Source organism: Oreochromis niloticus, linkage group LG3 (genome assembly GCF_001858045.2).
Source record: "Oreochromis niloticus isolate F11D_XX linkage group LG3, O_niloticus_UMD_NMBU, whole genome shotgun sequence".
NCBI classification, from domain to species: Eukaryota; Metazoa; Chordata; class Actinopteri; order Cichliformes; family Cichlidae; genus Oreochromis; species Oreochromis niloticus.
In genome coordinates this window covers 74868396-74893252 of record NC_031967.2, presented here as the reverse complement: position 1 = coordinate 74893252, position 24857 = coordinate 74868396, and the positions used below count along the sequence as shown (strand labels likewise).

The following is a 24857-nucleotide window of genomic DNA, read 5'->3' as shown; positions in this document are numbered from 1 at the left end:
TGAGCCTTAGATAAGACACAAGGATGGTTCATAGTAGATTCTAAAAAATAGAAAAACATCTAACATGTTTGGAGATGTTTGAAATAGTCAAACAAGTCATGCTTTAGGAAAGTTATACAATGACTTCATAACACATTTAGAGCTTCACTCTTTCAAAATCAGAGCAACATGTTCCAGCCCTAACTATATGCTTTAGCAAAAAGGAAAGTTTGAAGCCTAATCTTGAAAGTAGAGATAGTGTCTGTCTCCTGAAACCACACTGGAAGCTGGTTCCACAGAAGAGGGGCCTGAAAACTGAAGGCTCTGCCATTCTACTTTTAAATACTCTGGGAACAACAAGTAAGCCTGCAGTGCGAGAGCGAAGTGCTCTAATAGAGATTGACAGACCATGTGACTTTCGCGCATTGCATGCCGGTAACTCGTGGCAAAACAATCCAAGTACCACATCAAATGCAAGCATTTGCAGCACCGCAAAACGTTCATTCTCCGGTTCCAATACCTTCTTGGTTTTTCTTTGCCCCCCCAAAAAAGGTATGTACAAAACGAAGGAGAACAATGCCGGTCCGTACAAAGACAGACTTGATGAAAAGGCAAAGAAAAGATACGAGGAAAAAATCAAAGGAGTGAAAGGGTCAGACCCTTACGAACACAAGATCTAGAGTGTGATTAAAGTGGTGAGTAGACAAAAGACATTAGCGTGCTGCCCAACTTTCACCACGCTCATATTTATAATTATACGGTTCTTGGAGTGAGTACATACACTCATGAAGTTTAGTAACTTCAGGTCACTGCAACAAGCCCAGGTACAGTTTACCGACGGATGGGTACGGGACCTTGAAATGCACCGTGTAGAATGAAAGACCATCGTACAAGCAAAGGTAAGTTTACCAGTCTCACAAATCGTCTTCATAAATACACATTCGTTAACCCTTTATTAACCCTTTAAAACCGGTCGGAGCGGGCACGCTCCGTTTTGCGTAACTATTTTTAAATCCTGGTAGCACTGCAACCACGTAAGCTAGAGCAATAATTTTTTTTGCATATGAAACCGAAGGAGTTGTACTTACATCTTATGCCATCAGCTTGTCCTAGGTCACGGTTTCCTTCCACATATAGCGTTGCAAAAACTGCATAAAAAGCGCTTGCAGCAACAAAAACATAATATTCCAGAAACACGCTTTGCCGATCCGATCAGCTGTTCGCAAAACACTTCCTACGCTGGAATAGACGTCAGCGCGAACTTTCGCATGTCCGCCATTACCTGCCAGAAACCGGAAGTGACGTCATTTTCGCGGAAATGTGGTTTTTTTCCTATCAGGGCCTCATGAGCCTATACTGGTGTTTTTAAAAGTTATCTTTGACTTTATGACTTTCTGTGTCGTTTCTGGGATGCTTAGAACTCAAATTGCACTGCTGGAAATAGTTTATTTTGATGCATATGCTGCTTTTTTGCAAATTTGCATTGTAATATTTATTTTCATTTTTCCTGCAGTATATAAAAATTGGTGTATTTCAAAAATAAAACTATGAAGACACTCAATAAATTTCCTGTGGTGGGAAACTATTTTGTGCAACTTTTTTGTATTTACAGTTTTGAGGGATAAGCCTCTTAAATTTCTCTAACTAGAAATATATGTTAAAAAAACAAAAACCATTTTCAATGTTTTTGTAGTTTATTGCACTTTTTTGCAATTTATGTAACTACTATGCACTTAATGCATACATATTATTAAAATGTGGGCTATAATGGTTGTATTGATGTATATCAACTTGAAATGCTCCCAAAATTGGCACTACAGCATGTAAAAATATAATATAAGCTCTGGCGGACTTGGTTCTATGGTAGGTCTTAAAGGGTTAATAAGACCTTTGAGCTCAACGGTAATTAATTAGTAGTGGAAATAATTTCTGGTACGCATTACAGAAATGTAGCAGTAACAATAATATTGTATGCTGTAATCGTACTGGGCAATTAGTGATACAAAAACACTGTTTTATCCTGTGAATAAAAGTATACGTTTTTGTCAATGTACCATGGTAATAACAGAAGCGAAACGCAATATTGTGTCAGCACAATTCGTTATTTATGCACAATAAACAAAGGAGCATAGCACGACCATTTCTGTTCAGCGCCCGACTTGCTTGTAACCTATATCACCAATTATGTTATGAAAAATGACGTATTAACTACTACAAAACACTTACCTTTGTGGGAATGCTTGGAGCAGACTAACATATGAGCTGGAGTGTTCTGGGACGGTATATTTGGTCTTTGATTGGCTGCAATCCAGGCCATCCGTCGGCTCTTTGTTACTTCGGAAACATGGCTTGAACAATTTCTCTTCAACAACGTAATCCGATAACAACTGATCTCTTTACCCGTCGGCTTCCCGTGGCTGTCATGTGACCGGCTATTGCAGTTAATAATACAACAGCTTCTTGCCATTATTTGTGTTTCTTTTTATCGCTGTGTAACTGATTTCAATTGAAAGCCTGCATGCACTAGTACCTCTTGCCACGAGTTCCCAGAATCCTTTGCGGTTTTACCCCTGAATGACGTCACATTTTCAATCTCGATAGGGTGATATGGTACTACAAGGTCATTAAGATAAGATGGGGCCTGATTATTTAAGACCTTGTATGTGAGGAGCAGGATTTTTAGGACTTCCTGATAATAATGAATTACAGTAGTCCAGCCTAGAAGTAATAAATGCATGAACTAGTTTTTCAGCGTCACTCTGAGACAGGATATTTCTAACTTTAGAGATGTTGCGCAAATGTAAGAAGGCGGTCTTACATATTTGTTTAATATGTGTGTTGAAGGACATGTCCTGGTCAAAAAATGACTCCAAGGTTCCTCACAGTGTTACTGGAGGCCAAGTTAATGCCATCCAGAGTAAGAATCTGCTTAGATACCATATTTCTAAGATTTTCAGGGCCGAGTACAATAACCTCAGTTTTATCTGAATTAAGAAGCAGAAAGTTAGCGGCCATCCAGGTCTTTATGTCTTTAAGACATTCCTGCAGTTTAACTAATTGGTGTGTGTTACCTGGCTTCATGGACAGATAGAGTTGGGTGTCATCTGCATAGCAGTGAAAATGTATACTATGTCTTCTGATAATACTGCCTAAGGGAAGCATGTATAATGTAAATAGAATTGGTCCTAGCACTGAACCCTGTGGAACACCATAATTGACCTTAGTGTGTGAAGACGACTCTCCATTTACATGTACAAATTGGAGTCTATTAGATAGATATGATACAAACCACTGCAGCACAGTACCTGTAATACCTACAGCATGTTCTAATCGCTCTAATAGGATATTATGATCAACAGTATCGAACGCTGCACTGAGGTCTAGCAGGACAAGCACAGAGATGAGTCCACTGTCAGAGGCCATAAGAAGATCATTTGTAACCTTCACTAAAGCTGTTTCTGTGCTGTGATGAGCTCTGAAACCTGACTGAAACGCTTCAAATAAGCCATTCCTCTGCAGATGATCTGTTAGCTGTTTGACAACTACTCTTTCAAGGATGTTTGATATGAAGGGAAGGTTGGAGATTGGCCTATAATTAGCTGAGACTGCTGGGTCTAGAGATGGCTTTTGAGTAAAGGTTTAACTACAGCCAGCTTGAAGGCCTGTGGTACATAGCCAATTATTAGAGATAGGTTGATCATATTTAAGATCGAAGCATTAATTAATGGCAGGACTTCTTTGAGCAGTTTTGTAGGAATGGGGTCTAAAAGACACGTTGATGGTTTGGAGGAAATAATTGTTGAAGTTAACTCAGAAAGATCAATTGGAGAAAAAGAGTCTAACTTAACATCGATGGTACTAAAAGTAGCTGTAGATAATATTACATCTGTGGGATGATTATTGGTAATTTTTCTCTAATGATAAAAATTGTATTTGTGAAGAAGTTCATGAAGTCATTACTAGTTAACGTTAAAGGGATGGTTGGCTCAACAGAGCTCTGACTGTTTTTCAGCCTGGCTACAGTGCTGAAGAGAAACCTGGGTTGTTCTTATTTTCTTCAATCAGTGATGAATAGTAAGATGTTCTAGCTTTATGGAGGGCTTTCTTATAAAGCAAACTATTTCTCCAGGCTAAATGATGATCCTCTAAATTTGTGACACGCCATTTCCTCTCCAGCGTACGAGTTATCTGCTTTAGGCTACGTGTTTGAGAATTATACCACGGAGTCAGGTACTTCTGATTTGAGGCCTTAGTTTTCACAGGAGCTACAGTATCCAGAGTCGTACGTAGTGAGGAGGTAAAATTATTAACAAGATAATCGACCTCTGTTGGAGTAGTGTTCAGGTAGCTGCACAAACACACACAGACTCAGATCACATAGGCAGGAGATTAAAACACAAAATGAAATATTTAATTAAACAGAGCATGTTTTGGTGAAATTTAAAAGTGTAACTCATATGCTACAAAAACATCCAATGAGATTTAAACAAAAGTTATTAAGATCCAAATCAATGGATATATAAGTTGTTGGCAATGTATGGACCATATTGGACTAATCATCTCATCTACTGTTTTAAATTCAGAGACTCTTCAGTGGTGTCAACTTAAACTGAAGTCTAAGCTGAAGGCTGAGTTCCAGAGTGTGTTTGAGGGCATCGCTAAAGCAGGAAACCCAACCCTTTTGAATCAGATCTACACAGAGCTCTACATCACAGAGGGAGGGACTGCAGAGGTCAATGATGAACATGAGGTCAGACAGATTGAAACAGCATCCAGGAAAACAAAAAAAACAGAAACACCAATCAGACAAGAAGACATCTTTAAACTCCCACCTGGAAGAGATGAACCAATCAGAACAGTGCTGACAAAGGGAGTGGCTGGCATTGGGAAAACAGTCTTAACACAGAAATACACCCTGGACTGGGCTGAAGACAAAGCCAACCAGGACATCCAGTTCATATTTCCATTCACTTTCAGAGAGCTGAATGTGCTGAAAGAGGAAAAGTTCAGCTTGATGGAACTTGTTCATCACTTCTTTACTGAAACCAAAGAAGCAGGAATCTGCAGCTTTGAAGACTCCCAGGTTGTGTTCATCTTTGATGGTCTGGATGAGTGTCGACTTCCTCTGGACTTCCATAAAACTACAATCCTAACTGACCCTAGAAAGTCCACCTCAGTGGATGTGCTGCTGATAAACCTCATCAGGGGGAAACTGCTTCCCTCTGCTCGCCTCTGGATAACCACACGACCTGCAGCAGCCAATCAGATCCCTCCTGACTGTGTTGACATGGTGACAGAGGTCAGAGGGTTCACTGACCCACAGAAGGAGGAGTACTTCAGGAAGAGATCCAGAGATAAGGAGCAGGCCAGCAGGATCATCTCCCACATCAAGACATCACGAAGCCTCCACATCATGTGCCACATCCCAGTCTTCTGCTGGATCACTGCTACAGTTCTGGAGGATGTGCTGGAAACCAGAGAGGGAGGACAGCTGCCCAAGACCCTGACTGAGATGTACATCCACTTCCTGGTGGTTCAGGCCAAAGTGAAGAAGGTCAAGTATGATGGAGGAGCTGAGACAGATGCACACTGGAGTCCAGAGAGCAGGAAGATGATTGAGTCTCTGGGAAAACTGGCTTTTGATCAGCTGCAGAAAGGAAACCTGATCTTCTATGAATCAGACCTGACAGAGTGTGGGATCGATATCAGAGCAGCCTCAGTGTACTCAGGAGTGTTCACACAGATCTTTAAAGAGGTGAGAAGACTGTACCAGGTTGAGAATAAGGTGTTCTGCTTCATCCATCTGAGTGTTCAGGAGTTTCTGGCTGCTCTTCATGTCCATCTGACCTTCAAAAACTCTGTAATTAGTCTGCTGGAAGAACAACAAACAACATCCGATGAATCTGAAACGGAAGAATATGCAGAGACAGACTTGTACATGACTGCTGTGGACAAGGCCTTACAGAGTCCAAATGGACACCTGGACTTGTTCCTCCGCTTCCTTGTGGGTCTTTCTCTGCAGACCAATCAGACTCTTCTAGAAGGTCTGCTGACACAGACAGGAAGTAGCTCACAGACCAATCAGGAAACAGTCCAGTACATCAAGAAGAAGCTCAGTAAGAATCTGTCTGGAGAGAAAAGCATCAATCTGCTCCACTGTCTGAATGAACTGAATGATCGTTCTCTAGTGGAGGAGATCCAACAGTCCCTGAGATCAGGAAGTCTCTCCACAGATAAACTGTCTCCTGCTCAGTGGTCAGCTCTGGCCTTCATCTTACTGTCATCAGAAGATGATCTGGATGTGTTTGACCTGAAGAAATACACTGCTTCAGAGAAGGCTCTTCTGAGGCTGCTGCCAGTGGTCCAAGTCTCCAACAAAGCTCTGTAAGTAAATATGAACTCATCTCTTCATTCTTAATTTCATGGGAAACAAATCAGAAATGCTCAGTTCAAAGAAGACATTAAAATAACAAAAATTCTGAATTAAATGATCATCAGTCACTCAGTAGATATATGGTAGTTTCAATGTTTCACTCCAGCGGAACGTGTCAATAATTCTAAGGCTACGTTCACACTGCAGGTCGTAATGCTCAATTCCGATTTTTTGATCAAATACGATTTTTTTTGTCTGCTTGTTCACACTACAAATAAAATGCAACAGCAAACGCGCTCTAGTGTGAACGCTCAAAGCGGCCCGCATGCGCAAAAGAAGATGTCACACACAACGCGCTCTGTTTAGACCCAGAGCAAACAATATTGTTTGACTGATGGCCCTCAATATAAAGACTTCGGACTTTACGTTTCACAATGTTTGCTTTAAGTTATGTTGTTATTTACATAATAATGTAAATAACCTAATAATTATCCTTATTGCTGTTTTAGAGAGGAGCGGTGCTTCAAAGGATAGTTGCAGGTTTCTGTCAGAATCTGCAGATTATACAGTACAAATAAAATGTTCATGTTTCTCCAACGTTGTCTTCCCAACAGTTTCACTGACATCTACACTGGATGGCCAGGAAGCGTTCGCGATGTCTTCTCGGGCGCTGATAATCGGCGTCTGTCTCGTGTCAGTGACGTAAAAGACGGATTTAATGCGACCTGACCGTTCAAACAGCAGTCGCTTTCTAAAACATCGGATATGTATCGGATTCAGTACCACATACGAAAGTGACCCAGATCGGATTTGAAAATATCGGATTTGTGCCGTTCACACTGTCATACCAGGATCGGATATGGGTGGCATAGGGTCAAAAAAATCGGATTTGATGCGCTTTCGCCTGCAGTGTGAACGTAGCCTAAGACATTTTTCTCTGTAACTCTTATCAAAGCACAATCCAGACCCAGCCTATAAGAACAGAGCTCGGATCCTTCAGCCCCTTTGACTGTTTTATTATCCTCAGGTTGTTCACTTGTTTCCAACTCCAGGAGTTTAGCTCTTTTTTTCTAAAGCATATACTTAAGTTACTAGACTATACCTACATCTTTTTCTGATATTCGTGACTTAAGGTCTGGTTTGCACACTCTCCCTTTTTAAAAATATAAATCTGCTGTGGCTGTCCTAATTACATCCAGTGTGGAGGGAAAAACTTGGGCTTCATAACTGAAATTGTCACTCAGGTCCTGTTTCTTGTCAGAAAACATATTATCAAATCCGGTTGTTTTATTCTCCTAACTGGACAGAGAAGACGCGACTCGGTGTGGTCAAAGCTTTTCAATCATTCTTTTATTTATTCTTTTCCGGAAAAGGAGTTGTGCAGGGCTAAGCCCCCTGCAGATCTGAAGCATTACAAGCATATCGCCTATGTTATAATCCGCTCGTTCCTCCCCTACTAAAACGTCACTTGATCTATTTCAGTACTACATGTCTGCCCTGTAGTTGCAAAAACGTCTGTACCCTAGCTTCTCATATTAATTTGGTACTTCCACGTCATACACAGTTTCGATCAAAACAACTTATTTACCTCTTCCCTTACTTGATGTGTGTGAGTGTGTGTGTGTTGCTGATTACATGCGCTTCTGCATCCTGTTCTTAACATACTGCCTCTGCAGATCTGCACAAGACTTCCTGTCTGCACAGTTTCGTTTTCTTGCAATAGTATTTCAGTCTTGCTCACCACTTTGTGACCTTTAACATACTTTATGACTGAAAAGTGGCCTTTTTACTACACTGGCCTACATAAAACAATATAAACAGAAAATAAGCACTAAGAATATACAGGGTGGGCCATTTATATGGATACACCGTAATAACATGGGAATGGTTGGTGATATTAAAGTCCTGTTTGTAGCACATTAGTATATGTGAGGGGGCAAACTCCTCAAGATGGGTGGTGACCATGGTGGTCATTTAGAAATCGGCCATCTTGGATACAACTTTTGTTTTTACAATAGGAAGAGGGCCATGTGACACATCAAACTTATTGGTCATGTCACAAGAAAAACAATGGTGTGCTTGGTTTCAACGTAACTTTATTCTTTCATGAGTTATTTACAAGTTTCTGGCCACTTATAAAATGTGTTCAATGTGCTGCCCATTGTTTTGGATTGTCAATGCAACCCTCTTCTCCCACTCTTCACACACTGATAGCAACACCGCAGGAGAAATGCCAGCACAGGCATCCAGTATCCGTAGTTTCAGGTGCTGCACATCTCGTATCTTCACACCATAGACAATTGCCTTCAGATGACCCCAAAGATAAAAGTCTAAGGGGGTCAAATCAGGAGACCTTGGGGGCCATTCAACTGGCCCACGATGACCAATCCACTTTCTAGGAAACTGTTCATCTAGGAATGCTCGGACCTGGCACCCATAATGTGGTGGTGCACCATCTTGCTGGAAAAACTCAGGGAACGTGCCAGCTTCAGTGCATAAAGAGGGAAACACATCATCATGTAGCAATTTGAGTTGGCAGTTCGTCATGTAATAGGAAGGTTGCCGGTTCGAGCCCCGGTTCCGACAGTCCCGGTCGTTGTGTCCTTGGGCAAGACACTTCACCTGTTGCCTACTGGTGGTGGTCAGAGGGCCCGGTGGCGCCAGTGTCCGGCAGCCTCGCCTCTGTCAGTGCGCCCCAGGGTGGCTGTGGCTACAATGTAGCTTGCCATCACCAGTGTGTGAATGGGTAGATGACTGAATGTGTAAAGCGCTTTGGGGTCCTTCGGGACTAGTAAAGCGCTATACAAATACAGGCCACTTTTTACCATTTCAAATATCCAGTGGCCTTGAGGTTTCCATTGATGAAGAATGGACCCACTATCATTGTACCCCATATACCACACCAAATTAGAGATGGACCGATCCGATATTACGTATCGGTATCGGTCCGATACTGACCTAAATTACCGGATCGGATATCGGAGAGAAATAAAACATGTAATCCGATCCATTAAATATCAAAAAAGCACCTCACAAAACTTGCGACACGGCGTAACTCGGCCTATAACCGTAGCACGTCGGAGCGGTGTGCGTCACGTGATAGAGCGGCTGTGTGTATTTGTAGCCTCGCTACCAAACCAGCATTTCATCTCCGAGGAAGTTATCCCAGAGAAAAGTAAAGCAAGTGTGTAAGTTCATCTCTGAATGTTTGTAAAGCATACCCACGTTAAGCTTAACAACCGATATATGGAGCGACGGCCTCTTCTTGCTGCTACTTCAATTGTGAAACTGCTTAATGATCAGCTGATCGGCTTTTCTGTCGCGAGTCCGTCTCTCTTCTTTGTTTTCGGCCCACTTTGCACCAGAAAGAGGAAACCAGCGGCTGAACAACAGCAGCACGTTTAAGCTTGATAAGCTGTTGTTAGAATTTATTTAATATTACTTTCTAGACCAGGATCCTTTTCTACGTAGCTGACGGCTGGTAACTGTGCAGGGGCGGATCTATCAAAGTTTAGCCAGGGGGGCCGATAGGGCATGAACAGGGAAAAGGGGGGCACAAAGACATACGTTTCTTTCTTATTCTCATTTAAAATGTCTAGCTTTTAATAAATAATTATCTGAATCTTACACCCAAAGTTTTAATCTGATGTAAAATATATAGAAGTCCATTATTGTATATAGTAACTATTAAGTCTAATATACCCTAGTAAGCTAGTACTTTTTCCTTTGGGAAGATACCATCTGTGCAGTCTGCAATTCTGTTGAAGAAAGATGTTGAATCTATTTAATTATTCTTGAAAAATAATTGTCAAAAGATTTATTCTAAATGACACTTCTTCAGCTGAGAGTCTAAGAGTGAAGAGACACACACTGTAGATCTTTACTTGCAAGGGCGGTCACAGAACGCTCACAACAGAGTGGGGGCCCTGTGATCAGCCCTCTGTTCTTGCACTTGTCTTTATTTATATGCAAAAATAATACAACAGTGAATACGTCTATTCATAGGCAGAGGAAGGTTAGTGCGTAGGGAGTGAAGATAAGAGTGGTTTAGGTGTATGCATGTGTGTTGTGGGATACAGAAAGACGCGGCCCCTTTTCTTGTTAGGGCGCGTCAGATAAGAGTGTCCAGCTCTCCTCTTCCTGGCAGGAGTGAAATAATAACAGCTTGTTCAGCTGTAAGAAAGAATTTATAAAACAGTCCTGTAGTGGACAACAGTCTAAATCATCAAAAGGTCATCATGCAGTATTCTATCATATGCAATATGCAAACTTATATCATTAAAAGCTTATACTGACTACCAATACAACTCTCCATTGACAATAATTTATTTCTGTGCATTTTTTTTCACACTGCATCAAATTAAAGTTGATTACGTCGATTAAGCATCATGAGGTGGAGGGTGGGGGGTGGTTCCCTATTTTTTTTTTTTTTTGCTGGGAGTTTGCAACCCTATTAGTTAGGTTGCTTAATATTTCTGCTAAGTACTCTTTAAAATACCAGAATAGGGACACACACGCGTGTGTGTGTGTGTGTGTGCGCGCGCATGTGTGTGTGTGTGCGTGTGCGTGCGCAACATCTCTATTCATAAAAGGGTCATCTCCCCTGAGCCCATATATGGCTTAACCCACCCTATACAAAGCACAGGTGAGCCCTTAAAGGGCAAGAAGTAAACATTCCTCAGCAATCAAGCAAACCAGAAACTTTACATGCAATTTAAGACAAGGATTACAAATTTTAAGCACAGCAATGACAACTTTTAACAAAATCACTTCAACACCCAATGTCCAAAGACATGCAGTTAGGTCAACTGATGATCTAAACTTCATGCCGGTGTGAGTGAGAATGCTTTTCTGTCTCTCTGTGAGCTAAGTGGAAGAGACTGGATTGATCTCTGCTTTACCTTGGATATTTCCTGACAGCAAACATTCTCCTTGAAGTCTGCATTTCTGCTCCTCTCCTTTATACACACCTTTAACAGGAACAGTTTTATACAGCTAGTGTCTAAAATCCAGTGTTCCTCACAGTACACAGGTAATGAGCATAATAATGACTGACTAGAGACGTCCTGCTGTGAACTTTGTTGCTGTGGATCTAAAATGTAAAATAGCATCAGAGAAGAGTTTACTTACAATCTTGTTTTCATGAAGTTTACAGTTTTTAGAATTTCTAAACCAGAAGGTGGAGGAGATGGAGCTCATGATGACTGGCTGCTGCCCTTCAGTGAGCTTTATAAAGTCATCCAATCAAAATAAAGTTGGCCTTTAGGGAGAGCGGGCTTTAAATGGCAATGAGCCAAAGGAGTTTGTTTTAGAAAGAAAATGAAACGAGAGTCTGCACCAAGTCCAGCATGTGATACATTATTTATAACATTAACAGTAATCACACATATTAGTATTCATAAAGTGACCGATTTAGTATCACTAAATCTACCCGCTCTTCACTGGTTTCCATTTAGATACACTGGTATAATTGTGTTTCCACAAATTTGAAGTAATCTTTTTCTCCTACAGTTAACTAAAATAAATATATAACATTTAAATTTGCATTATAGTGTATAGAGAATTGTTATATCTATTATCTAGGTTCAGCATATAAATAAATTAATATATATTTTTTTGTTTGTTTGTTTTTCAGACTGAGCAGCTGTAACCTCTCAGAGGAAGGCTGTGAAGATTTGTTGTCATACCTCAGCTCCAAGTCCTGTAGTCTGAGAGAGCTGGACCTGAGTACCAACAGTCTGAAGGCTTCAGCAGTAAAGCATCTTTCTACTGCAGTGCAGAGTCCAAAACTGAAAATTCTGAGGTCTGACCGATTTGTATTCTGCTTTGTTTTGTTTTATTTATGATGTTTTTTTTTTTTTATCAACTGAGAAAATAAATCAAACAATTTAGCCAGTAAAGGTAAATGTATCCATTTATTGTTGTTTTGTAGCGTTTTTAATCATTTCTAAGTTAAAATGAGGTTTTACTAAGCTACTCAGAACAATATTATAAGGCTTCTGTAAAATACAGGATTAGTTATTACACCCTGATTACACTTTAACAACAGTCTTTGTTCATGTTTTTATTTTCAGACTCAACATCTGTGAACTCTCAGAGAGAAGCTGTGAAGCTCTGTCCTCTCTTCTGAGCTCTTGGTCCGGTACTCTGACTGAGTTGGACCTGAGTATCAACAGCCTGCAGGATTCAGGAGTGAAGCTTCTGTCTGCTAGACTACAAAGTTTAAACTATAAACTGAATACTCTGAGGTCAGATCAAAAGACATTTTGTTTTACATATATGACAAATCAAATATTTTATTTTACATATGATGATGTATCTTAGTATATAAATGTTTCCTTAAATTTAATTCAATTTGATTTATGTACCACCAAATCACAACAACAGTCGCCTCAAGGCGCTTTATATTGTAAGGTAGACTCTACAATAATGCATACAGAGAAGACTCAACAATCATATGACGGCCTACGAGCAAGCACTTTGGAGACAGTGGGAAGGAAAAACTCCCTTTTAACAGGAAGAAACCTCCAGCAGAACCAGGCTCAGGGAGGGGCGGGGGCATCTGCTGTGATTGGTTGGGGTGAGAGAAGGAAAACAGGATGAAAGACATGCTGTGGAAGAGAGACAGAGATTAATAACAGATATGATTCAATGCACAGAGGTCTATTAACACATAGTGAGTGAGAAAGGTGACTGGAAAGGAAAAATTAAATGCATCAGGGGAATCCCCGGCAGCCTACGTCTATTGCAGCATAACTAAAGGAGGATTCAGGGTCACCTGGTCCAGCCCTAACTATATGCTTTAGAAAAAAGGAAAGTTTTAAGCCTAATCTTAAAAGTAGAGAGAGTGTCTGTGTTGGGTGTGCGCATCAGCAGGCCCACTAGTTCAGACTTATTCCAGTTAACAAAGCAAGACGACAGCAGCTTTAACGTTTTTTTTTTTACATGCTAGCAAGCAGGGACGGACTGGGACTAAAAAACAGCCCTGGACTTTGACTGGGCCTCGGCCCAAAGTAGTCGGCGTGCAGAAACTCAGCAACAATAATGCTTGGCATGAGTGTTACAAGACTTTAATTGTGGCTTATGCTATCAAACCATCAAAATTATAGCAACAGTGCTGATGTTGACTAGATGTTGTATTAAAAGTATATTATTCTAGATTAACTTGAATACTCACATAGAAATGGGCTGTGACTGTCTGACTTGGGGCGCTTGAAAAAATGTAAAGTTGAGCTGCAGTGTGTGTCTTTCCCTGCTCATGGTCTAAAAAATGATGGAATGGATTTTAAAAAAAAAAGGGTTTTCTTCCAAGACAGCATGGACTAGATTATGTCTTAAAATGAATTTATCACTTGATAGGCTTAATAATTTATGCAGTAATTACTAGAGATGGACCGATCCGATATTACGTATCAGTATCAGTCCGATACTGACCTAAATTACTGGATCGGATATTAAACATTAAACATCAAAAAAACACCTCACAAAACTTGCAACACGGCGTAACTCGGCTCATAACCGTAGCACGTCGGAGCAGTATGCGTCACGTGATAGAGCGGCTGTGTGTATTTGGAGCCTCACTACCAAACCAGCATTTCATCTCCGAGGAAGTTATCCCAGAAAGATTAAAGCAAGTGTGTAAGTTCATCTCTGAATGTTTGTAAAGCATTCCCATGTTAAGCTTAACAACCGGTATATGGAGCGACGGCCTCTTCTTGCTGCTACTTCAATCGTGAAACTGCTTAATGATCAGCTGATCGGCTTTTCTGTCGCGAGTCCGTCTCTCTTCTTTGTTTTTGGCCCACTTTGCACCAGAAAGAGGAAACCAGCGGCTGAACAACAGCAGCATGTTTAACCTTGATAAGCTGTTGTTAGAATTTATTTAATATTACTTTCTAGACCAGGATCCTTTTCTACGTAGCTGACGGCTGGTAACTGTGCAGGGGCGGATCTAGCAAGTTTAGCCAGGGGGGCCGATAGGGCATGAACAGGGAAAAGGGGGCACAAAGACATACTTTTCTTTCTTATTCTCATTTAAAATGTCTAGCTTTTAATAAATAATTATCTGAATCTTACACCCAAAGTTTTAATCTGATGTAAAATATATAGAAGTCCATTATTGTATATAGTAACTATTAAGTCTAATATACCCTAGTAAGCTAGTACTTTTTCCTTTGGGAAGATACCATCTGTGCAGTCTGCAATTCTGTTGAAGAAAGATGTTGAATCTATTTAATTATTCCTGAAAAATAATTTATTTCTGTGCATTTTTTTTCACACTGCATCAAATTAAAGTTGATTACATCGATTAAGTATCATGAGGTGGAGGGTGGGGGTGGTTCCCTATTTTTTCTTTTTTTTTTTTTTTTGCTGGGAGTTTGCAACCCTATTATTTAGGTTGATTAATATTTCTGCTAAGTACTCTTTAAAATACCAGAATAGGGAGGATGGAGTAGGTTTAAGTTTATTAGATTGATCAGTGTTGCTGAACTATGAAATATTTTGGGCGCAGTGTATTTTTTGCATACAGGTATAACAGAATAGCTTTAGTGTTGTTGTTTATTTAAACTTGAGTATGAACTTATACAAAATGCAGCAAGATATAAAAAAACAGTTTTATTGATTAAAAAACACACTATATCGGATTCATATCGGTATCGGCAGATATCCAAATTTATGATATCAATATGTCAGTATCGGACATAAAAAAGTGGTATCGTGCCATCTCTAGTAATTACTCTTACTGCACAAATAAATTAAAATAATTAATTACAATTGGAAATAATAATTACATAAATATTTACGACACATGTAATTAATTAATTATTGACATATTTAATTAGTTAATAACACATTTAAATAATTATTGACAGTTTTAATTACTTATTTAATGATTTATTTATTTAATTCATTATGGCATTTTTGTCCCCTTCATGTCTCGCCTTGAAATCATTTTATCTGTCAGCCTCACCCATCAAACTAAGTGGGCGGGGTTAACGCTGCTGCTGCAGCTTGTCCTTTAACATTTGATTGGTTGCCGTGTAAACTAAGTCAAGCGATCCTAGATAATCGATTGCTTGTGTGGACTTGGGGTAGCCAGGTATCCCAGAATGAATTCTAAATCACAGGCAGCAATGGTGGTGGTGTAGTTTTAAAATACCCCGTTTTTTTTGTCACCAACTACACTTTTAAGATAAGATAAGATAACCTTTATTAGTCCCACACGTGGGAAGTTTGTTTGTTTGTTTGTTTTAACAGTTTTTTAGCTGCGAATGTAGTGGCATAATCTTCACGTCAGATGTTTTCAGAGATATCACTAGCTCTGCTAACAGTTAGCTGACAGAGTGTAACGAGCTCACAGATTCTCGTTTTCACCGAACGATCGTCTCTTTCCGCCTGGTCTTGTGTCTCTGTGCTTCTGTAACATATCGAGCTGATATTTTTCTAATGACACCAGAGATCAGCTCAACAGGCCCTCAGTTTACCTGCATGCATCCTCCTCCTCACCTGTCAGCTCTCAGTGGTTAAACACTGGACTTAATTTACTCAGGTTTTGTCTTTCGGTGACGTTTTCTTCGCTGTTTTATTTACAACTGAGCAAATCTGTTTGGCTGAGGTTAAAGTTATGTTTCATAACTGCATAGTTTTACTGAAGTTTAATGGTTCACTGGCACATGTGTTAGACTGAACCGTTCGCTTTTCTTTATCTGGTGTGTTTTGGATTTAACAGTGAATTTTGAGATTAAACTGACTTTTAATATGTTTTTATACAAAAAGGAAAGAGAAGGCGCATTTCCACCGAGAGGAGCAGAGTTTGCAACAGCGTGTTACAAACTATGAAACACATGGTGCAGACTTCTGGATGTTAGAAGAAAACTAATATTGCTCATGAATGAGACTAAAGGCAGGAAGGTGTCCTTTAAAACTAAACATGTTGATAGGACCTCCCTATTTATATCATAGTTTATGATATAGCACGTGTATTTCAGTAATAGCCTACTGATTTCAGTGTAGTGGTGAACAGTCACACAGCTCACGTGGCCGTTATCTGTGATACTCCTTAACTATAATTTATCCAAGTTAACTTCAGTTAACCATTCAGACAGTTCTTTTGCAATGAAAAACATAAACACCCATGCTGCCAGTAGGTTTCCGCTGTGCCAGCTGTTTACATTACAGCTGCTTATGCAGTAACCACGGACTCTGAGCGGCTGGATCGACGGAGGTCAGACAACAATTTTACATGTATGATCTTAAAACAGGACACAGCCACTATACGTCCTGGCCTCATATCAAATGTGAACGCAGACAGAGTCTATGTTTGACGTTTGCTTTATATCTAATCTTCCTCTCAAACATTTAAACAGCAGCGAGTCTGCAGCTGAGGGAACACACACTCAAACTGTCGGAACAGGTTTGCTCGTTTCTTGCGTGTATTCATTTGGTGATTTATTAAATGTATAACTGTTATTCTAATCTGCTGCTGAGTCTGTTACGCTGATGAAAATGCCGATAACACAGATCACGAACACCTGTTCAACCAATCACTTTCATTCCACTTTGATCTGCGACAAACTGACAGTTCATCTCTGTTACAGTGTTTCGTTAGACTGCTATAATTTTGTGTTCTTTATGCTGTAGATTTTCACATCTCTGGAATAGTTGGCAGTAATAAGGATGATTTTCTGTAAAATCATATTGATATGACCCGTGAATTATTCGTAGATGACTGTTAGATTAGTCAGCTGGGAAACTCTGTGTTAACTCATAGAGCTGAAGATATCGTGGATATGCTGACCTCGCTCCGTGGTGAACAGGGCCGTTTACCCTCATGATTAATATTCACAATAAAAATATTAGCCGAACATCATGAAGTCTGTATGTGTTTCATAGTGTCGAACCACGTTTGTACAGTTAAAGCAGTTACTACATGACGGAAACACCAACGTTATCTATTTTATGCGTTTATATGCAGGTCACGCTGATTACTAGGGATGGGTATCAAAACCCTGTTCTTGTTGAGAACTGGTTCCCACTGTTTCAATTCGTTGGAATTGTTTGCCATTTTTGCAAACGATTCCCTTATCGATTCCAGTCACCCCGAATAACGTCACCACGTTGCGGAGCGTCGTTTAGCTGGCAGGAAACATGGCAACTCAAACGCTGAAAAGTTTGGTTATACTTTACGAGAACGGATGACAACAGGGCAACTTGCAATACTTGCAAAGTAGATATTTCATTTAAGGGAGGAAACACTACGAATATGCAAAAGCATTTGCTCACAAAACACGCGATAACCTTAAATGAATGTCGTGATTTTAATTCCGCTCCGGACTCGTGAATCTCAACCCAGCAGCAGCGGTAACATTTGCACGTCCTCTCCCATTAATGCGGCAGGTGAATAATCAACTAACAGTGCATATTATGTTAGTGCGATCTGCCTCATTACAAAACCTGCCATTACTGTGCATTTAGGTGACCATGATGAGAGAGACAGAGTGTGGCTGGCTCAGATGCTGGCAGTTCTCGCTGCAGTCTACCGGTAGCGTCTCCTTTCAGGCCAGGATAGACAAATGTCACCGAGCAGTGACTAAGTTTGTGGTAAAAGCCTTGCACCCATTTGCCACAGCAGATGCCCCTGATTTTCGGTAAGTGAATGTGTTTAATTGTAGGCAGGGACATTACTGGAAATTCTTGTGTAATTGCTACAGAATAATTTATGTTATACTTTGTTATTGCTACAGAAGAATATTTATTTTATTGTTTTACATTTACAATTTTTTTTCCCCGGGTACCCTGTGACACCCCATTGAAGAGCCATAGGCTGTGGATCTCTTAAGATCTCACTGTTGGGTTTGTAAGGCCATGCTACTCCTAAATTTCTATCTTCTTCAAAGAGAAGATATAAAACAAAGTTCTAAGCTAATCGACCTTAGTGTTCTCCTTTTTTTTTTTTTTTAAAGAATCGATAAGAGAATCGAATTGTTAAACAGTATCGAAAATGGAATCGGAATCATGAAAATCTTATCAATACCCATCTCTACTGATTACTGAACAAAAACCCAAAGATCAGATGTTAAACGGATTTATTTGCGCTCTCTCCTCTTTAAACTTGTTTTTAATGTTAGTTATAATTCAGAATTGGCGACTGGAACACGTAGGACACATACGAACATCAGGAAATAAAATCCCGATAAATATAACCTCAGTAAATGAAGTCAGTATCAGCAGGGTTATTACAGCTGTGTACCGGGGCCTGCGCTTTGTCGGTGGTAATGAAAGCTTGAATGCTTGCGAGGCGAGCGGGTCTGTCCCACGCTTTGCCGTGAGACTGGGCAGACATCTCCGAAATCATCGAAGCACTTTTGCAAAGAGGCTGTATCTTGACAAACCGACCAGACATTTGAAGATTAAACCGCTACATTCTCGGCTAAAAAATATTAAAACGGTATTTGGTGACACACAAACAGGGTTTTTCAAAGTTCAGGGGTCCGTTCTTCGTACCTCGCTTACTACATCCAAGATCAAATGACACATCCAAGATCAAATCATCGCGCTAACCTTGAGCTCGCTAATCCGGTTCTCCGAACACACCTGTTGTTGACGATTAGTATAGCTGGATGAAGTAATCTGAGATCACTGGGTGGCTTAAAAGGGGCTACGCATCGATAGTAGAAACATTGATCGGCAACCCTTTGATTGGTCGGCGAAGATGTCGAAGGAGCGCGCTCAGTATTTTACGGCAGCAGAGCAAGAACTCTTGATTGAGGGATATCAGGAGTTTCAGAGTTTAATTAAAACGCAAGGGAACACCGCAAAGGCTGCAAAAGCAAGGAGAGAGCGCTGGCAGAAAGTTGCTGACAAATTGAACTCGTAAATAATTTATTATATCATATTCCATTATATCCTCTTTCACATTAGAGCCACAACAGGACCCACTAGAACATGGGAACAAGTAAAAGTGAAAAATAAGAATATTCTACAGAATGGTAATAGTTATCACTTATATTGCCTTTAGTCTCTTGAAAAGAGACCCTGAAATAATCTGTTTGTTTGTTTATAACAGCAACCAAGAAAAGGGCAGAGCAAATAAAGACAGGTGGTGGTCCTGCACCCCCTCGTGTGTGTGTATGTGTGTGTGTGTGTGTGTGTGTGTGTGTGTATATATATATTTATAAGGAGGAGGAAGGACAGGAAGGATCCTGTCTATCCCGCAATATACGCTGAATTCTGAAAACTCTCCTTATCAATCTTGCACCTTCCGCAATGGGTTGCTCGCGTACAAACGGACAGGACATGGCTGCGACAGACTTCCCAAATCCACCTTCGCTTTTATAGCCGTGGTCTCTCATCTTGATTACACGAAGTAATTTACTATTACTACTCTAAAATATGAATTACATCTGAAATAATCAAATACATGTAATAGAATGATTACTAGTACATTTCCCTTTTTTTAGGAAATGACCTGTATGTATCTGTATGAAATCAATAAAAGAATCAAATACTGCATTATCTTTAGTTACATTGATAATATTTATTTATGGAGAAACAGTGGTGAAATGTCGCTGTTGCTTTCGTATAAATGAAGCGGACATACCTGAGTGGCCGCGATCTAATCCTGTTTACATAAAGTAAGCCTGCTCCCGAGCAGGTTTACGCTTACGGATCTGTTGCTATGACAGCAAGTCCCGGATAAGCTTCAGAGAACCGAACGATCCAAGATCACGCGAAATCGTCAACAATCAAATCCGGCTAACTTACTTAGCGAGGTACGAAGAACGGACCCCAGTTCTGTTAGTTTCCACATGGCGGTTGTTGTGTGCTAAAAACAATGGCCACCAGGCCAAAGCAATGGTTTTGACTCGATCAGCATTAACCCCGCCCCCTGAGTTTGATGGGTGAGGTTGACAGATAAAATTATTTCATGGTGAGACATGAAGGAGTCAACTGTGCCAAAATGAATTAATTAAATACACCATTAAATAATTATTTAAATGTGGCAATAATTAATTAAAATGTGAAATAAATAAATAATTATTTAAATGTGGCAATAATTAATTAAAATGTGAAATAAATAAATAATTATTTAAATGTGGCAATAATTAATTAAAATGTGAAATAAATAAATAATTATTTAAATGTGGCAATAATTAATTAATTAAATGTGTAAAAAACTTTAATTAATTATTGCCACATTTAATTAATTATTTAATGGTGTATTTAATTAATTCATTATGGCAGTCCTGGGGTTCCATACTGCTGCTGGCTGTACTGCTAAATATGTTGGTTAGTCTGTGACATTTAGAGGCTTCAGCATCTAATGCCCGCAATTTTTCTTTCTCTTGCCTTCTCAGCCCCACCCTTTGCTTTCCTTTTTTACTTGCAGCCGTGTTTTGCATCGTTTCTTTCCAACCTCTTTGCCTCCTACTCCACTTCTTCCTCCTACTCCACTTCTTCTTCTCCTTGCCTGGCGGCCACAGCCAATGGCATCCAGCTTAGAGGTGCAGTTCTGCCCCCTAGAGTACTGGAGTGTGAAAGAGATTAGTGGGGGGGGAAAACAGGAGTTGAAAGCATGCGTGGAGAGTGGTAGGCCGGCCCGCTGGCCTTCCTGGAGTACCGGCCGTTCTGTGATTCTCCAGAATCCACAGATGCCCAGTCCGCCCCTGCTAGCAAGCGGAACTGGACATTAGCACTCCTCTGCCCTCGGTGTCAGACCACTCCAAAGAACCAAAGAAGCCCTGCAACCTTTTTTTCTGTGACACACAGTTTCAAAAACACCCATTGTAAAACCCCCCTATGGTGCATCATTAGACAAAGGCATTCAGTGTGTGTTTATGCATGTGTGAGCACACGTGTGTATGTGTGTGTGTGAGTGCGTGCACGTGAGTGAGTTTGTTTGGATGTCGGTGCGTTTCGGTGACTTCCTGCTGATCACAAAAGGCTCATCTCCCCTCACCGTTGTATATAGCTCGATTCCTGTAACGGTTAATTATACACAAACACAGGTGAGGTCATAAATGCCAAGAAGTAAACATCCTCACTAAATAAGGACATAGAATCTTCACATAGGATGTTCCTACAGTTAAACACTATACCCCCCCCCTCACCATTCAACAGGCTAGGGAGGACAATAGAAACAAAGGATGTCTTTGATCATGCATCTTGAACCAAGACTTACAAATTTAGGTACAATAATGGCAACATTTAACAATTTGACTCTAACAGTCTGTCTCCCGAATCCAAACTGGAAGCTGGTTCCATAGAAGAGGGGCCTGAAAACTGAAGGCTCTCCCTCCCATTCTACTTTTAAATACTCTAGGGACAACAAGTAGGCCTGCAGAGCGCGAGAGAAGTGCTCTAATAGGGTGATATGGTACTACAAGGTCATTAAGATAAGATGGGGCCTGATTATCTAAGACCTTGTATGTGAGGAGCAGGATTTTGAATGCAATTCTGGATTTAACAGGAAGCCAATGAAGGGAAGCCAAAACAAGAGAAATCTGCTCTCTCTTTCTAGTCCCTGTCAGTACTCTTGCTGCAGCATTTTGGATCAGCTGAAGGCTTTTCAGCGAGTTTTTAGGACATCCTGATAATAATGAGTTACAGTAGTCCAGCCTGGAATTAATGAATGCATGAACTAGTTTTTCAGCATCACTCTGAGACAGGATATTTCTAATTTTAGAGATGTTGTACAAATGGAAGAAAGCAGTCTTACATATTTGTTTAATATGTGCATTGAAGGACATGTCCTGGTCAAAAATGACTCCAAGGTTCCTCACAGTGTTACTGGAGGCCAAGGTAATGCCATCCAGAGTAAGAATCTGCTTAGATACCATATTTCTAAGATTTTCAGGGCCGAGTACAATAACCTCAGTTTTATCTGAATTAAGAAGCAGGAAGTTAGCGGCCATCCAGGTCTTTATGTCTTTAAGACATTCCTGCAGTTTAACTAATTGGTGTGTGTTTCCTGGCTTCATGGACAAATAGAGCTGGGTGTCATCTGCATAGCAGTGAAAATGTATACTATGTCTTCTAATGATACTGCCTAAGGGAATCCTGTATAATGTAAACAGAATTGGTCCTGGCACTGAACCCTGTGGAACACCATAATTGACCTTAGTGGGTGAAGAGGACTCTCCATTTACATGTACAAATTGGAGTCTATTAGATAGATATGATACAAACCACTGCAGCACAGTACCTGTAATACCTACAGCATGTTCTAATCGCTCTAGTAGGATATTATGGTCAACAGTATCGAATGCAGCACTGAGGTCTAGCAGGACAAGCACAGAGATGAGTCCACTACCAGTACATTCACATATGAATCAAAATTCAGTGTTTAACATATCATCACAGACTCCACAGGAGCTGTCACGACTCAGGAGGGACTCGTAGGCAGACTGAGATCAAAAGTTCACAGTTTATTTATACACAAATCACCAAGTGCAACTATATACAAGTGAAGGTAGCTTGTAGGGGCCTCCGGGGAACACAGGCATGGTGAGGGAAACACAACCAGGCTATTTACAGTAATCCTCCTCCAAATGCTCAGGGTTAAGTCTTTCACACTGGCTTATATCGAGAGGAGAAATATTTTGCTGCTATTATTTGCTGCTATTTTTATAATCATCATTAACATTTCAGTATTAATAGTGATGTTGCATTTAGATGCATTCAGATGTTCAAATATATGGTTATAGCCTTTATTACAGGTCCAGTAAAAAACCACTTTAAACTGTTGAGTTGAATCTATCACCCGAAGTGCTTTTGAATTTATAATTTTAATGTTTATGCAGACTGCAGGGTGAAAGAGTAACTCTGTGCTAAAAGAAGACAGGAAGTTATATGTCTTTGAAGTTACATGTTTTTGCAGGAAGTGAAACCAAAACCAGAGTTTTGATGATGCTATTATCATCTTTTATGCATTTATACGTCTGATTAAGCTTTGATTAAGTTTTAAGTAGTTGTAGTAGATTGAAATATTTGTTTTATACATTTTACATAGAAGTTAAGATCATCACAACACAGGATGGCCTTAGCCTGGTTGCCTAAGTGAGGTCAACTAAGGTACAGAGAGCAGATGCACACTCTGTGCACGCGCAGAGACATACACACACACTGTTAGGGTGTAGGTGAGAGTTGACTGATGAAGCAGTAGATGCACGATGCGAGAGCTGAGCTGGCTTACGGGAAACCACCGGAAAGAAGATGGAAGCCAGTGTACTTTTAATTGTGCCTTAGGTTGTCGAATAGAACATTTGTGGTTTTGAAGCTGGTGTATGTGATGACACAATGAGGGGGCGTCACTAAATATACTCTGATGCATATAAAACTGTATTTTGATGTTAGGAGATTGAGATTGTGGGGCTGTCTGCTTACGGAGTCCGCTCATTCTCCCACGCGTGTCATTTCATTAAAATCATCGTCTTTACCCTTTGGACCAGTGTGGTTACTTGCATTCCTCCTGTGTTTCCTTCCCTATATTTTTGAACCATAACACTTATTCTCACAGTAGTGGCGATCCTCAAGCTGGCAGGCAGAGTCTGACACAGGGAGAAGAGAGCAGGTTAACTTACGGCACGAAGGAAACTCAGAGAAACACAGGAGACTAAGTGAAGACACTGACGAGTGTTACCCAATAATGTCTGTGAAGGTTCTCAGTCATCCAGGTCATCGTAGTCAAAAGAGCCTGCAAAGAAAAGCGTCTGGACTTCTTTAAGTTGCTTGAAGACGTTTCACCTCTCATCCGAGAAGCCTCTTCAGTTCTAAGGTCAAATGGCCGAGAGTCCCAGATTTAAACCCAGTGGGAGTTTCCCCCCAAAGAGGGACAAAGGACCCCCTGATGATTCTCTAATCACATGAGCCAAGGTGTGAAAGCGGGTGTGGGACCTAATCAGCCAGGGTTTCGGGTGAGCTCATTGTGAAACCTGGCCCCACCTTATCATGCGAATTCCTGAGGTCAGATGGCCCAGGATGTGAGTGGGCGTTAAGGCGTCTGGGGAGGGAACTCAAAACTGGATTATGGATGACAGACAGTTGGTGTCGTAAACCACCACCTCTGTTCAGAGATGGTCGCTCACAGTGGACATAGATGGACTCTTTCACTCCTCTTTCAAACCATCTGTCCTCTCTGTCCAAAATGTGAACATTGGCATCCTCGAAAGAGTGACCTTTATCCTTTAGATGCAGATGACCTGCTGAGTCTTGTCCTGTGGAGGTGGCTCTTCTATGTTGTGCCATGCGCTTATGAAGTGGCTGTTTGGTCTCTCCAATGTAGAGGTCTGGGCATTCCTCGCTACACTGTACAGCATACACCACGTTGTTAAGTCTGTGTTTAGGAGTTTTGTCTTTCAGGTGAACCAGTTTTTGTCTGAGCATGTTGCTGGGTCTGAAATGCACCGGGATGTCATGCTTGGAGAAAACTCAGAGTTTTTCTGATACACCGGCTACATAGGGGATGACAATGTTGTTGCGTCTGTCCTTCTTATCCTCCCTTCTT

At 40.5% G+C, this 24857-nt stretch overlaps 1 protein-coding gene across 1 annotated transcript in view; it reads left to right on the top strand.

Annotated features, from left to right (window-relative positions):
• Window positions 1-4843: 4843 nt before the first annotated feature.
• The window catches only part of LOC112846016 (protein NLRC3-like), a gene marked incomplete at its 5' end in the record, with an annotated part of 35921 nt that continues 15907 nt past the window's right edge, over window positions 4844-24857 (top strand). The window contains 2 exons of the mRNA XM_025905227.1: window positions 4844-5443; window positions 20742-20856. Coding sequence (XP_025761012.1) covers window positions 4844-5443; window positions 20742-20856 — 715 coding nt within the window. The remainder of the gene's footprint in view (window positions 5444-20741; window positions 20857-24857) is intronic.